Source organism: Lactuca sativa, chromosome 1, assembly GCF_002870075.4.
Source record: "Lactuca sativa cultivar Salinas chromosome 1, Lsat_Salinas_v11, whole genome shotgun sequence".
NCBI lineage: Eukaryota > Viridiplantae > Streptophyta > Magnoliopsida > Asterales > Asteraceae > Lactuca > Lactuca sativa.
The window spans coordinates 79,014,291-79,028,635 of record NC_056623.2 but is presented as its reverse complement, the minus strand read 5'-3'; the positions used below and the strand labels follow the sequence as shown (position 1 = coordinate 79,028,635).

The 14,345-nt window shown below is 36.4% G+C and overlaps 2 protein-coding genes across 2 annotated transcripts; both read right to left on the bottom strand.

The window, feature by feature from the left end:
• Positions 1–748: 748 nt before the first annotated feature.
• On the bottom strand, positions 749–1,930 carry LOC111886079 (uncharacterized). The gene is made up of 3 exons (XM_023882318.2): positions 1,775–1,930; positions 1,046–1,391; positions 749–964 (listed from the first exon to the last, which is right to left on the bottom strand). Exons 1-3 carry the CDS (start codon positions 1,821–1,823, stop codon positions 877–879), a joined length of 483 nt encoding a protein of 160 aa, XP_023738086.1. The 5' UTR covers positions 1,824–1,930; the 3' UTR covers positions 749–876.
• Positions 1,931–2,327: 397 nt separating this feature from the next.
• Positions 2,328–8,542, bottom strand: LOC111886018 (cell division cycle protein 48 homolog). The gene is made up of 9 exons (XM_023882259.2): positions 8,355–8,542; positions 8,051–8,225; positions 7,346–7,574; positions 6,492–7,258; positions 6,185–6,406; positions 6,021–6,092; positions 5,653–5,934; positions 4,174–4,533; positions 2,328–2,773 (listed from the first exon to the last, which is right to left on the bottom strand). Exons 1-9 carry the CDS (start codon positions 8,525–8,527, stop codon positions 2,477–2,479), a joined length of 2,577 nt encoding a protein of 858 aa, XP_023738027.1. The 5' UTR covers positions 8,528–8,542; the 3' UTR covers positions 2,328–2,476.
• Positions 8,543–14,345: the final 5,803 nt, after the last annotated feature.

Below are 14,345 nucleotides of genomic sequence, written 5' to 3'. Positions count from 1 at the left end.
GAGGAAGAGTGTGAGGTTTGATTTTGATTTGGTTGGATTTTGTTGATGATATTTGTGAGGTGGATGGAAACAGGGTGTTTTGTTTGTTCACTAGTAGATATGACCATACCGGGGAAAGCTTTCCGATGTCGATATTGATAGTTTAATAAATCGGTTGGAAAGTGGGGAATATAAGTCGTGCATTGAAGGTGTTCGACAAATTGCTTGAGAGAACATCTTTGCCCACATTCAGAATCTTGAGACACTGCATCAGATTTTCCAGTGCATCAGATTTTCCAGTGAACGGATCCCTTCAAAGTTTAGTGAGAGAGAGTGTGTGATTGGGTTCTTGATGGTCGTCGGTAACTAGAGAGAGAGAGAGAGAGAGAGAGAGAGAGAGAGACCCTTGCATATTAAATTTTATTTATTTATTTATTTAAAAAAAAAAGTAACTGAAAACCTCATAAATGGTCCCTATGTAGTGAAATACCAAAAATGTCCCTGACTTAACGGTTAAATGTTAACGGTGTTAGCGAAAAGGACCATTTGTTAAAAGTTTTGAAACCACAGGGACCATCTGTGAGGTTTTTTGAACTTAGGGACTAAACTTGATATTTTTGAAAACCACAGGGACCATTTTTGAAGTTTTGTCTTAATATTATTCTGTAAACAATTTTTTTGAAGATATACAATTCTTGTAACCATCACAAAATATGGTCCAATTTACACTCATGTTGATCCTCACATGACCAAAATCAAATTTTCAAAATTTTGCAAACAGAATCCTCGATTCCCATAATGACATTACAAATAGAAAACAACTATCTTTACATCAAATAACTTCAAACAAATTGCAGCAGGAGGTCATCTTCAAGAATCCCTCAAAGTTTCGTGGAACTAAAAGCTTAACTTTCCACTCCCATCGCATGATTTACAAGATCGAGCAGACAAGCATTTTGTACAGTAGCTCCATTTCTTCGGTAGCCTATCAATCATTTTATCAAACTTTATGATTTTATCTCTAAAAAAGATCCTGTTTTTGTGAGTAAAAAGAAAGATTCAATACCCGGCTGTGTATCTAGTAGCCATGTTCTTCGCATTCAATCTTGCTTTTTCAGCACTTGAATCCGACATTCTTTTCACCACAAATCCTTCACCTTTGCATTCTGAACAAATCCCAGAACCACCACAATCTTCACAAGGTCGTGTTGGAGTAGCATTAGCTGCCTCTACGGACTTAGTTCTTCTTGCCAAAAGGGTGGCGGCTGCGCCCACCACCGTCGCGGCGACTGCTACAGAAGCGGCGGTTTCCGGCAACCCATTTGGTATCAGGGTTTCTTTTGGTTTTGTGGGAAATAAGATGTATGAACTTCTATGGAACGTGTTATGGTCTTTAAACTTGCATCCGCTTCCTGTTTCATAAAGTAGAATCAAAATTTTCTTCTAATCATTAATTGAACAATATCAAAATCAAGAATTTCGTAAAATCCCCAATTGTTAGCCATCGGAGGACTTCCGCCATGAATATTATGAGATAGTTATGATGAAGTATCTTTCAAATAAAGAACCCACCCGTGATTCTTGCAGGTTTGCATAAACCCTAAATTCAATTTGAGAAGTAACAGATAATCAATACGTATATCGTTAACATCTATAAAGATGGAAGGAACTCTAATTGAAGAACAGAGGGCGTATAACAAAACAATATATCTATTGATAATCAACACGTAGCTGATTGAAAAAGTAGCAAAAAAAACCACAATGTTGCGAAAGGAAAGAGGGTTTACGATCTTACGAGTAGATAATGAAGCAACAGGAATGATGGTATGCAAAGAGAGCTCCATTTTCAGGTTGCGGTGTTCCTGTATAAATATCTTTTCTTTTACCTTATATAGATTTCGTTCTTCTTGTGTCACTTATTATCTATCTTCCATGATCTATATAAGCTTCGATGTTAAATGACAAGTCTGCCCTTCATTGAGAATAGAAACTAAATAGCTTTTGACATCCAGAAAAAGTTAGCCACGCTACTTAATGCTCATTCTCCTTTCCATCTCGGTGTAAGAACTTTGTAACTATATTTTAAATGGATTTTCGTTTAGTAAATTAAATTACTAGTAAAATGACGATTACTTGAAACTGAAAAAAGGAAACCCTATTTCTATATAGTTAGAACATATTTTTTTATATTATCACTATATATATCTAATATGTAAATAGTAAATAAAATTCTACTATATAACATATATAACACAATTTCAGGTCAAGCTCATCTGCCCTTGTGAGCCTAACAAAACATACTAAGTCATACACCTTAATAAAATTAAAAACAAACAAACAATCAAACAAGTTGAATCCCAAGTTTGAAATGCAAATTGTAGACAAGAGTAAGTGTCAAACATCCATAACAAAACATCCAAAATAGAACAGAGAATCAACAACTGAAACTGAAATAAAATGCTGAGTCACATGACTTCAGCATATTTTATATAAAAATCTAACTGTATAAGTCATCATCATCTCCACCACCACCAGCCGCCGCTGCAAACGGGTCAGAACCACCAGCTGCCGCCGCTCCAGCCGCTTCAGGGAACCGGAACTCCGAGCCAAACCCTCTGGACTGTTGCAATGTCTGAGCAAACGCTTGATACTTTCTAATATCCGCATCACTCACACTTCTACGCGCATATTTCATAGACTCCTCAAAATGTGCAGCCTTAATCTCTGCCACCTCATCTTCATCCTCATCCATGGAGTCTGGATTCTCACTCCTCTTTCTTTCCCTCTCTATATCCTGCAAAACCCAATCAACAAACAATTTTTTTAATATTTGGTAGTTGAATCATGATTAATGAAAAAGGACCAAATTTGCAAGAGGGAAACCATTAGGGACCATAACTGCAAAATCTTTGAACATACTCTGCCGACCAAAGACAGTAGTATACTATCTTAATCTTATTATATAAAAAAAGATATCTAAATACCCGGGTAAAGTTAATACTAGATTTTTTTAACATCAATATTTTTTGTATAAGCTAGCTACAATGATTATTTGGAAAAACAATCAACTTGAGCAGTTTATTTACAGCTTGTAAACAAAGATAAAATGGTTGGTTTTTCACAGTATTTTTAAGTTGATAAAAAATAATGTGTGACAAATCGTAACAAATTGGTGTGAAAATAAACATAAATGAGTAACAAGCTATTTGTCTTTTCTTACAAAAAAAAAATTCTATATATGGGTAGCAAACTATTTAACTTTATTCACAAAATACCATTAAAATAATACTAGTATTTTGTAAACACTAAGATCCAGTTGCGTAAAAGCTACCAAGACTAGAGTCTTAACATGGTTATTGGGCTTCTTCAAGATTCTCTCGAATATACCCTTCAAAAAAATATTTAAAAACAACTCAATCTTCAACATGACCTTTTATGTCATTTTACATATTCCAGCTAGCTTATCATTTAGTTATACCAAACATCATTTTAGGCTATGTTTGTCAGACTAGCTGAAAAGCTAGCTGGAAGCAAAAATTATGTTTGGTAAAACTAGTTGATAAGCTAACTGAAATATGTAAAATGAAATACTAGTCTACGGCTGGCATTTGACGCGCCACAGCTAACTTATTTTCGAGCTTTTTTGGGTTGTCATGTTTGGTAAACCGAAAAACTAGCTTTTAAAAAGCTACTTGGAGTAGCTTTTCAATAGCTTTTTTACAAACTTTCCAAATATACCCTTATTTAATTATAAAAAACTTATTTTTGAAAAAGCCCTTTTATTTAATCTTATATCTTTCAGCTAGTTTTTACCAAGCACTTTTTTATCAGCTAGCAACTAGCTTTTTAATCATCAGCGAGCTTTTCAGCTAGCACACCAAACACAGCCTACGTAGCTTTTTAAAAAGCTAGCTTAGAAGCTACTTTTTGGTTAGCCAAACATGACACCTAAAAAACTCGAAAAGCACGCTAGCTATGACTTGCCAAACATTGTCTTATATTACCTACGTTATCAAGCTAGCAGCTAGCTTTTCATCCAACAACTAACTTTTCACACAGCTAATTTTCAGCTAGTCCACCAAACATAGCCTCAGTATTTTTTTTAAAACAACCATAAATTATACTATAATGAACTAAGAATAGAGATAAAATGGTAAATGGTAAATGGTAAAAATGGTAAAAATGGTAACTTACTTTCTCGATGTTCTCTCGGATTGCATACTTGCAGGCACGCTGGCAAATTTCGGTGATGTCAGCACCGCTAAAGCCTTGAGTGTATTTGGCGAGGGCTCTTAAATCGACATCTTTGGAAACGGGGGATTTGCGCATTGCCGCCTTGAAAATCTGGTGGCGGGAATCCTCGTCAGGTAGTGGGATATAAATCAGTTGATCGAGCCGCCCTGGACGAAGCAGTGCAGGGTCGATTATGTCCGGTCTGTTGGTGGCTCCGATTATGAAAACCGTCTTTTTTGCTGACATTCCGTCCATTTCTGTCAGCAGTTGGTTCAGAACACGATCTGCAGCTCCTCCTGCATCCCCGGAACTACTTCCCCTCTAAAAAAATCCATGGAATGGAATTACAAATCAACGGAATAATGGAATCAAACAATCAGTAACTGTAACTGTAACTCTCTTCTATTACTATACATGCTTTATATGAGTCGTTGATGGCTTCTGGATGTAACCTTAAAAAAAGGTATAAAATAACTGCAAAATGGTAATTTAATCATGACTTAACGGTGTTAAACCCAGGGACCAAAATGGTATTTTGGAAAAAGATTTGTTTTTTGGACTGAACCCTAGCTAATGTATCTTTTTCTAAATAAAAGATTTATTTTTTGAGGCTTACTCTTATTTTTATGATACAGCTAAAAATGTATCTTTTTTTAAACAGTCGTGTAGAATTGGTTTCTGGATTGAACCTTTAAAGAGTATAAAATAAGGGCAAAATGGTAATTTTAACATGACTTTAACAGTGTTAAACCCAGGGAAAAAGGATTTGTTTTTGGACTCAACCCTAGCTAAAGTGGGATAACCACAGGCTTACTCTAATTTTTATGATACAGTTAATCTCATAAAAGACCTTATATGTTGTGTTTTTTTTTCAGGATTAAACCTCAACTTTATGTTTTTCCGCAAAAAGACCTTTCATTTTTTTCAATCTGGCCCTTTTAGTCGTTTTTTTAACTTGTAAATATTGAGGGTTTTTCCGGAAAAAAACTAAAAATGTTGAGGCTTTTTTTGGAAACAACTTGAAGGTTGAGGGGTTTTTTGGGAAAAAAAAGAAGACAAAGTTGAGGGTTTTTACAGAAAAAATGAAAAAAAGACAAGGACTTTTTCAAGAAAAAAAAAAAACAAAGTTATGGTTTAATCCGGAAAAAACACACAAAATATAAGGTCTTTTATGAGATTAACCCTTAACTATAACTAGATTTAATCAAAATAACAAAGAGATTTATGTATTTGGATTTACATATAAATAAAAATGAGTTATGTAGCAATTTTTCAACCTCCAACCAAGGAATGGGAATTAAAAAAATGGAATGAATGACATGGTCCATTTTCGTCTAGCGAAAGAAACATGTTCTTTTATATATGGAATGTATCATTCCATTCCATTCCTTTTCTGATTCCAATTCCATAGTATGAATGAAGCAGTAATTAAGTTCTGACCTGAGTTGCAATGGAATCAAGTTCATCAAAGAAAAGGACACAGGGTGCAGAACCTCTAGCCTTATCAAAAATCTCACGAACATTGGCTTCACTTTCACCAAACCACATAGTAAGCAATTCAGGTCCTTTAATGCTGATAAAGTTAGCTTGACATTCATTAGCAATAGCCTTGGCTAAAAGTGTCTTTCCACATCCAGGTGGGCCATAGAAAAGAACTCCTTTCGAGGGTGACATCCCAAATTTCTCAAATTTCTCAGGGTGCTCCACAGGGTATTGAACAGTCTGTTTTATTTCAAAAATATTAAAATCATTTTCATTTAATTTAATGTTAAACTGAAATCAATGATTCAATATTTCAATTCCATTACCTCTTGAAGCTCACGCTTAACATTCTCAAGACCTCCAATATCATCCCAGCTGCAATTAGGAACTTCCACAACCTATTTCCAGTCAAAAAAAAGATTAAAATATATATATTCAAAATGGTTTTATAAAGTTTGAAAAGTTTATAAAAACAAAAGCATTCACATACAGTTTCACGCAAAGCAGAGGGATTGCTTGTTCCAAGAGCAGTCTGGAAATGTTCATTTGAAACAGCCATGGAATTCAGAATCTCAGCATCAATGGAATCATCTTCCAAATCAATCACATCCATTTTCTCTCTAATGCATTGTAGTGCAGCTTCAGTACAGAGAGCTGCCAGGTCAGCACCGACATACCCGTGTGTTTCTTTAGCTATCTTTTCCAAGTCAACCTGAAATTAATTTCAATCCATGTTTCTTTAGCTACTAATCCATTCTATTGTTTGTAAAAGAACAAAGAATTTAAATACGACTTACATCATCAGAGAGTTTCATGTTCTTGGTGTGGATACGAATAACTTCAAGACGCCCAATTTCATCAGGGACACCAATGTCAATTTCCCTATCGAATCTCCCAAACCTTCTCAAAGCAGGGTCAATGCTATTAGGGCGATTTGTAGCTCCCATTACAATAACATGTGCACGTGATTTTAATCCATCCATAAGTGTCAACAGCTGTGAAACAATCCTCCTTTCAACTTCACCATTAGTTTTCTCTCTTTTAGGGGCAATTGAGTCAATCTCATCAATGAAAATAATCGAAGGGGCATTCTTTTCAGCCTCTTCAAACGCCTTCCTGAGGTTGCTCTCACTTTCTCCAGCCAGTTTTGACATGATTTCAGGCCCATTGATGCAGAAAAAGAAAGCTCCTGTTTCATTGGCTACTGCTCTTGCTATGAGTGTCTTTCCAGATCCAGGAGGGCCATATAGTAAAATACCCTTTGGAGGTTTTACTCCAATGGATTTGAAAAGCTGTGGGTGGCGTAATGGTAATTCAACAAGTTCACGAATTTGAGCCATTTGTTTTCTTACACCACCAACATCATCATAACCAATCTCATCTAGCCTATCTTCATCGTCTCTCTTGATAGGTTCACCCTCACAGAATATTTCAGTGTCTGGAGCAACAACACAATACTCCCCTGGATCAGTTTCAATTACTTTGAATTCCACACTTCGCATGCCTCCTCTCACAAGAAAATGATCACCCTTTCTTACAGGTCTATATGCCTCCAAGAAGTAGGCTGCATTGATGAGAATTAGGTTAAATTACAATAGCATTTAGCAGATTATGTTAAAGAGTAAGAAGCTGATGTATGTAGGTCACTTACGTTTGAGGTAAGCATCGAATAAGTCTCCTGTGACACCTTCAATGGTGTCATCTAGAGGAAGGACATGGATACGTTTCCCATATTTCACATCTGGACATTGGTGAACAGATACAACATCTCCAAGTCGAACCCTTAGGTTTGTTCGAATGACTTTGTTCATTCTGATCTTTGGTTCATCACAGGTTTCATCAGCAAGGGCAATGCAGACTGTATCTCTCCTTTTCTTCCCCTGTAAAAAATAAGAAAAAGATAAATTAAACATCACTACATACAATTCAGCTGAAGTTACTATTTGCAACAAAACTACAAATACCATATATGCCAACTAAAAGAACAACCACTCCCTCCACCCAGAAAAGAGAGCCACAAAAGAGTTTAAACTAGCATATAGGATTACTCTAAATTTCAATTGAATAATGGAAAAAAAGTTACAACACAACCTGTGTCCAATATTACACGTGAAAAATACTAGGGTTTGATGTTAACAATCGTAGCCTATCTCTCTTTTCTAGGATGGAGTAGTTTTCTTCTTCGAGTGAAGACAAGTCTATCATAACCCTAGATTCAAGAAAACATAAAGAGGAATCTTTGATCTGCGAACTAGATATTATAGGATTTCACCGTGAAGCACAATTCAATTGTATCAAAAGCCAACGAAACCCTAAGACGTATAGTAAAAAGTAAAGTCTGAGAAACAGGAAAAACCTTGATCAGTATGGTATCACCGCGGAAAAGCTGCAACTTCTCCATCGTATTAGGGTGCATAGCGACGACTGAGTTGTCGTCATTGACGGCTTCGTCAACGACAAGCCGGTTCGGAGACTTCTTGCGCTCCAAGATAGCGGTTGAAAAGTCTTTTTTCGCCGCAGGCGGGCCTTTCCTGTTATAAAAATCGGTCGACAAGGCGGTAACACGATTATCAGAGTCCGATTGAAGCAAATCACATAGATAAAGCCATAAACTTGCATATAAAATTGATAATTGATTGATTTAGTCTACGACAACTTACGGCTCCGATGAAGAAGACTCCGGCTGATTGCTCATATCGAATGACTGGAGATTGGGTGCTCCGATATGGAGAAGGAATCCGTCAGTGAGGAGGAACTCGGAGAAGAGGAGAATGCGAGTAACAGAAAGGGTGAATCTGATAAATCGCCAGGGGATATTGCTCGATCTGAGCATTTATATTTGCTAGGAAGTGATTCTTGAGCTAGTTACAAGTTTTGTCCCTAAACTATGACTAAATTATAGTATTGGTCCATGCTGGTTGCACGAAATAACACTTTTGGTCCTACTATGAACAAAATAACATGAACGGTCCCTTTTGAGGGTATTGATAACATCATTGGTCCTTCTCATTCTACTCTGTCTATTGTTCCATCCATTGAAGACCGCTCTTTTCAAGGTGATTGCCCAACCTGGCTCGGTTGAGGCATGGATGTGTTTGTTACTTCTCCCTCGATGCACACAAAAGTTGCACAAATCTCTTAAGACATGAGAATAGGAAGGCGTATACCTTACGTATGCAGGTGTTTAGACCCAAAAATAGACAAGAATGTAGGTCTGGGAATAGAAAATCTTTACAGCAAAGCTTCATCCTGAAATCCTTGGATACATGGGGGAAAGAGGGTGGTATCACGAAGTTAGTTCAAAATATGTTAGACAACCCTGAAGTTAGAGCTATGGGACAAGGTGGAGGCATCCTTCGGAAGGAGGCTACATCAAGTAACACCAACATCAGACAATGTCTTCGTAAGGTTGCAGATGGTCATTTTACCGCAGCAGTGAAAGTATTATGTTCACGGGTGTTGCACCATATAATGGTGATACTATTAAAGCTTTGGAGGACAAACACCCTTTCAGACCACCCCCATCCATGCCGAGCCCTATAAGTTTTGAACCTCCCCTTGTAGCAGACTTTGATTGTGTATTTAGTTGCATCAAATCCTTCCTTAAAGGAACTTCTTGCGGGAGAGATGGCTTGAGGGCTCAACACTTGCTAGACGCCCTTTGTGGAGAAGGGTCTGCTATTGCCACTGATCTCATACATGCTATCACTTCAGTTGTTAATTTATGGTTAGCGGGAAGATGTCCAACCATTTTGGCAGAGTTTGTTGCATCCGCTCCTCTCACGCCTCTTCTTAAACCTGACAACGGGATCCGTCCGATTGCAGTAGGCACTATATGGAGACGCCTGGTTTCCAAGGTTGCCATGAAAGGTGTGGGTAAAGAAATGGCCAAGTACCTTAATGATTTTCAGTTCGGAGTTGGTGTATCTGGCGGTGCTAAGGTTGTGTTACACAGTGCCAATAGGGTGTTGAGTGAACACCATGTTGATGGGTCTCTTGTAATGTTGACTGTGGATTTTTCGAATGCCTTTAACCTGGTTGATCGTTCAGCATTGCTCCGCGAGGCTAACAAGATGTGCCCTTCCATTTCTTTTGTTGGGTTTTGAGCATTCTAACACTCCTATGGTGTACATGCAACCCTATAAACCTTGGATCTATGTTTTCTCTATTATACATACAAATAAGAACTTTCCAAGGCTTTAATCCTAACTAGCATATTATGATGTTCTTAATCTACAAAGTACTAGTTAGAGGACATACCTTTTGATGTAGCTTGATGTCTTCAAGCTTTAAGAGCTTAGCCCCAATAGTGTGGAAGCCTCAAGTGGAATCACAAATCACCAAGACACCTTGGAAGACTTTAGAGAATATGAATACTTGGTTCTCTCTTAGTAAAATCGGCTAGCCCTCTTAGTGTATCCACACTAGTGCCAATTTCACCAACCAAAGACATCTTTATATAGTATGGAGGATTAGGGTTAAACCCTAATACCCATGACCTTTCATTTCCTAGGATCCATGGGTTAAACACTCCATGGACTATCCATGAAAGCTTAGCCCAACCTAAATGAACTTGGCCCATTCCATATATATAAGAGTCCATATTTAATTAGTTCCTTTTGATCACTTAATTAATTATAAATTAATTCTTGATCAATACTAATTAAATAATATGATTCCATATTAATATATTAGAACTTATAATATATTAATATTAATCATAAACATACTATTCTCAAAAGATTATCCATATAAATTGTGTCGGTGAAGTGCAACCCAAATGGACCATGCCGAGTCGGGTCAAGTACATACCAAATATAGTTATGGACTTAGACATTAATCCAACAGTCTCCCACTTGGATAAGTCTAAAACTATTATTGCGTATGACTTCAAACCTAACTGGCAATCGTAGCTCGTAAAGCTGCTGTCGAACTCTGATCTTGTCAACGAACTTGTCCATTAGATAAGGGATCATATATTCCTCCATTCTAGATATCATATGGACTGAGACATGGATTATAATCATTCTCTCTGTCCATTTGTTGTTTCCCGATTTCCGATTTATGACGACTGACTAATTGAACAAATCAAATCAGTCCTGGCCCGGCCGAGCACTTCCATTTGTCATCATCAAATCATCGAGGGGCCCACAGATATCGCTTTTATCCCGAAGGTAAAAGGAACGGATAAACTTCGACTCATATGGCTTGTTCTACTACTTGTTGTATCATACACAAAGGCACGTTTTATAGCACCGAGTTACCAAATGCGTTTTCGTGCAATCAATGTACTATCAACTCATAGTAACAACTCATATCTCTAGGTTTGAAGAATATAAGATATTATCATCTCATGATCACTCGTGATAAAATCCATGAAGTGATTCCAATGAGCGCGGGTTGAATCCAATACTCAGAACTTATGAGCACTCATGAGTGTTGTAGCCCTTTGTCCAACACCTTAGACCTCTACAAGCCAACCCATGACAGTCTTAATTCATATCTACTTCCAACATATGACCGACTGTGGATGGTTTGAATAACTTAGTCATTCCGGAAGAATAACCTAGTTTATTCGGGAAGTCAAAACATGCAAAATGAAACACAATAATAATTGAATCCAATATGGTATCAACCCTTTGAACATAAATAAAACACCTTTTATTTATCACCATATGATTACACATTATTCATTGTATACTGTTTCAACTATCAACTTTATTCTTGAATTTAAAACAATAGTTGTCCCATGCTCCAAGCATGCACACTATGTTTTCTAAACACTAGTCATGCCATACACCAAGTATGCATACTATGTTTGTCTATGATCTTTACTTTGTGAACTAGATCAATTGAACATAACTTCAATGATTCTCTTTTCACACTCCCAAATCCTTACTGCAAATGTAAGAATTCCAAATTCATGCCATTTACTGAAATCTGTTAGATTCTAAACTTATATGCATTGATCCTCTTGTAATGATTATGCACAAAGTCATAAAGACTTGACAACAAACATTACAGAGCATTCCAAAGGAGATCATCTCCTTGGAAACATCCTTCTTGCATTAAGTTTCCTTAATCTTACACAGATTGAATAATTTCTAACTTTGAAACATTTCCAGATTCCATTTTGACTATCACTTCTGAACAAGAGTTGCCTCCTTACAAATTATGTCAATATGGTCCTTCCAGAATTATCACTATACTTCCAATTGTCCTTGAGTAAACAATCTTTGGTAAACCTTAGATTGTCCTCGACAATTGTTTAATCCTTTTAGTCATATCCAGTTCTAAACCTTTTCCCTTCTTAATGCCCCAGGCATTTGGAAAATTTTAGAACGGATGATTATAGCACATGTAATCGATCCTATATCCGAAGCATATGGGACACGATTCATGATGTCTCACATAAAGACTAAACCATTCTTTTGCTATAACATTTCCATTTCTATTTGCCAAGTTCTCATAATTCAGATTATGAAAAGGGATGCCGTAATCATAATCGAATTTTAGAACGCAAATAATGGACTCATATACAAAATTTCCTTATGTTGAGCCATTCCAACATGAAATTCATATATATCCTTGACTAAATGATTAAAACCTCACGATCTAAGCTTATAGATTTGAGATGAAGTATAATTTTCTCTCCCTTAATTATAGCAAAACAACTTTTTCCCAATTGAAACTTTTGTTTTCTATAATTAACATTGCTGACTTGCAATATTTATCATAATTATCATGCTCCCACTAACATGATGATTATTAGCATAACACTTATGCTCCCACTAGCTTTGACATGTTCTCAGAAATCACCTGGACTTCTAGAAATCAATACTTCATTGACTTTCTTACCAAAGTTCAGATTTCTGATGCTAGATTGTTTTGATAAAACTTTATCAAAATCATACACCTTCCCTTAGATAGCACACTTGTGTGTCTAAACAATTATGAAGAGGTATGCCGTAATCATAATGGTTAGACCTTTTTGCCACTTCTCACAAGTCCAGGTTAGTGTGCCGGTTAACCACACACGCTCCACTAACGACTTTGAGAATGCAAATATCACAATTGCTATCTAGATAAAATCTACTTAGTGAAAGTGTTTCCTCACCATCATTTTCATGAATCGGAGAGAAACCTTATGACACTTAGATTTAATGGTGTATGTGTTCTTATCCATGTGAATTGTCAAAACCATAGCCACAAGACAAGGATAATGACAAATCCAAAACCATATGGATTGAACTCAATCTTAATTTCTAGCCACCTGGCAGCTCAAGGGCCTACCATTGCTTCCAAGTTGTTGTGCAACAAATTGAGAACTCTAAGAACTCATATGCAAAACCAACTTTAACTGGAATGGGCACAGAATATGTCAACACGATAGGTTATGAACCTCAAGTTGTGTGCTAGTGAAGAACTTTAGGTTTTATTCTTGATTAGTTCCTGAGACTTTCAAGACCTTTAAGACTCCCACTGTCCTCTTGACATATAAGACTCCCTTGTCAAACATCCAAGAGATAGTGCGGATTCTAATCAAGAAAAACACTTTACCCAATTGGCCTAAGTTGGTCTTTGTTTTATCCAAAACATCACAACTTACCAATTTCAAATGTACAAGAGTAGAAAACTTTTACTCTTACATTTGACAAGTGTTTTAAACCTTCTTTAAGACATGTCACTCAAATGACAATCTTGGAGTATGACTCTAAGACTTGTATTGGAACGAAGTATGACTCATCTTCTTGATTTAACCATTTCAACAATTCAAGTTCCTCTTCTTAGTCATAAGAATGCACTAAGATTTCCTTAGAGAACTAATTTTGATATGGTTTCTTAATCATTAAGATGATCACAAAACTGATACTAAAGTACTCTCCCATCTTTTCAGATTTGAGAAACTTTTATCCTTCTGCCTTATTTGATTCTTCTTATCGATCTTTAGTGGTGGACTTAATCAGTGCACAAGAATGTGTACTCGATCCCTAAGTCCTTTACTTGACTCACACATCCATGTGAACAAGTAATTAGTCTTAATTTTCCAAAACTTGAAAGTTCTCATTCATCATGCTATACAACTTGCATGATTCCAAGTTCCGGTCCAATTGAAACTTGGGTGATGAGAATCTTTCCTTATTTGGTAAATTTAGACATTACCACAAATGAAAGAATCAATTTCATACTTCCACTCTTGCTACTAATGGAATCTTATAAGCAACAAAAATTTCCACAGATGCCATTGTAAGGATATTTTAAAATAAATAAAATCAAAAATTTCCTTTTATTTTAAAACTTTGCGGAAAAACTATCCTTACAATCCATATGAAAACTTGTTGTTATCTATTCCTAAGCAATATCTCATAACTCCTAAGAAGTAGCTCAAGAATCCGATTTTTCAAACTATGCGATAGAAATCCATCTATGCGATCAGATTCAGCACATTCTTCCTTTAAGTTTCTTCACTTTCCTTTGATTCTTAAACCATCACCATGCGACCCGGTCACATCATGTATCAAGAATCTCAGAATAGAAACTTAACAGAGTTAGATAGTGGATTTTACCTGAAGTAGAGTCAAACTTATTGACTTTAACATCCTTAGGTAAATTTGGCAGCTTCGCAACCAATGCCCTTTCTTTGGCAATAC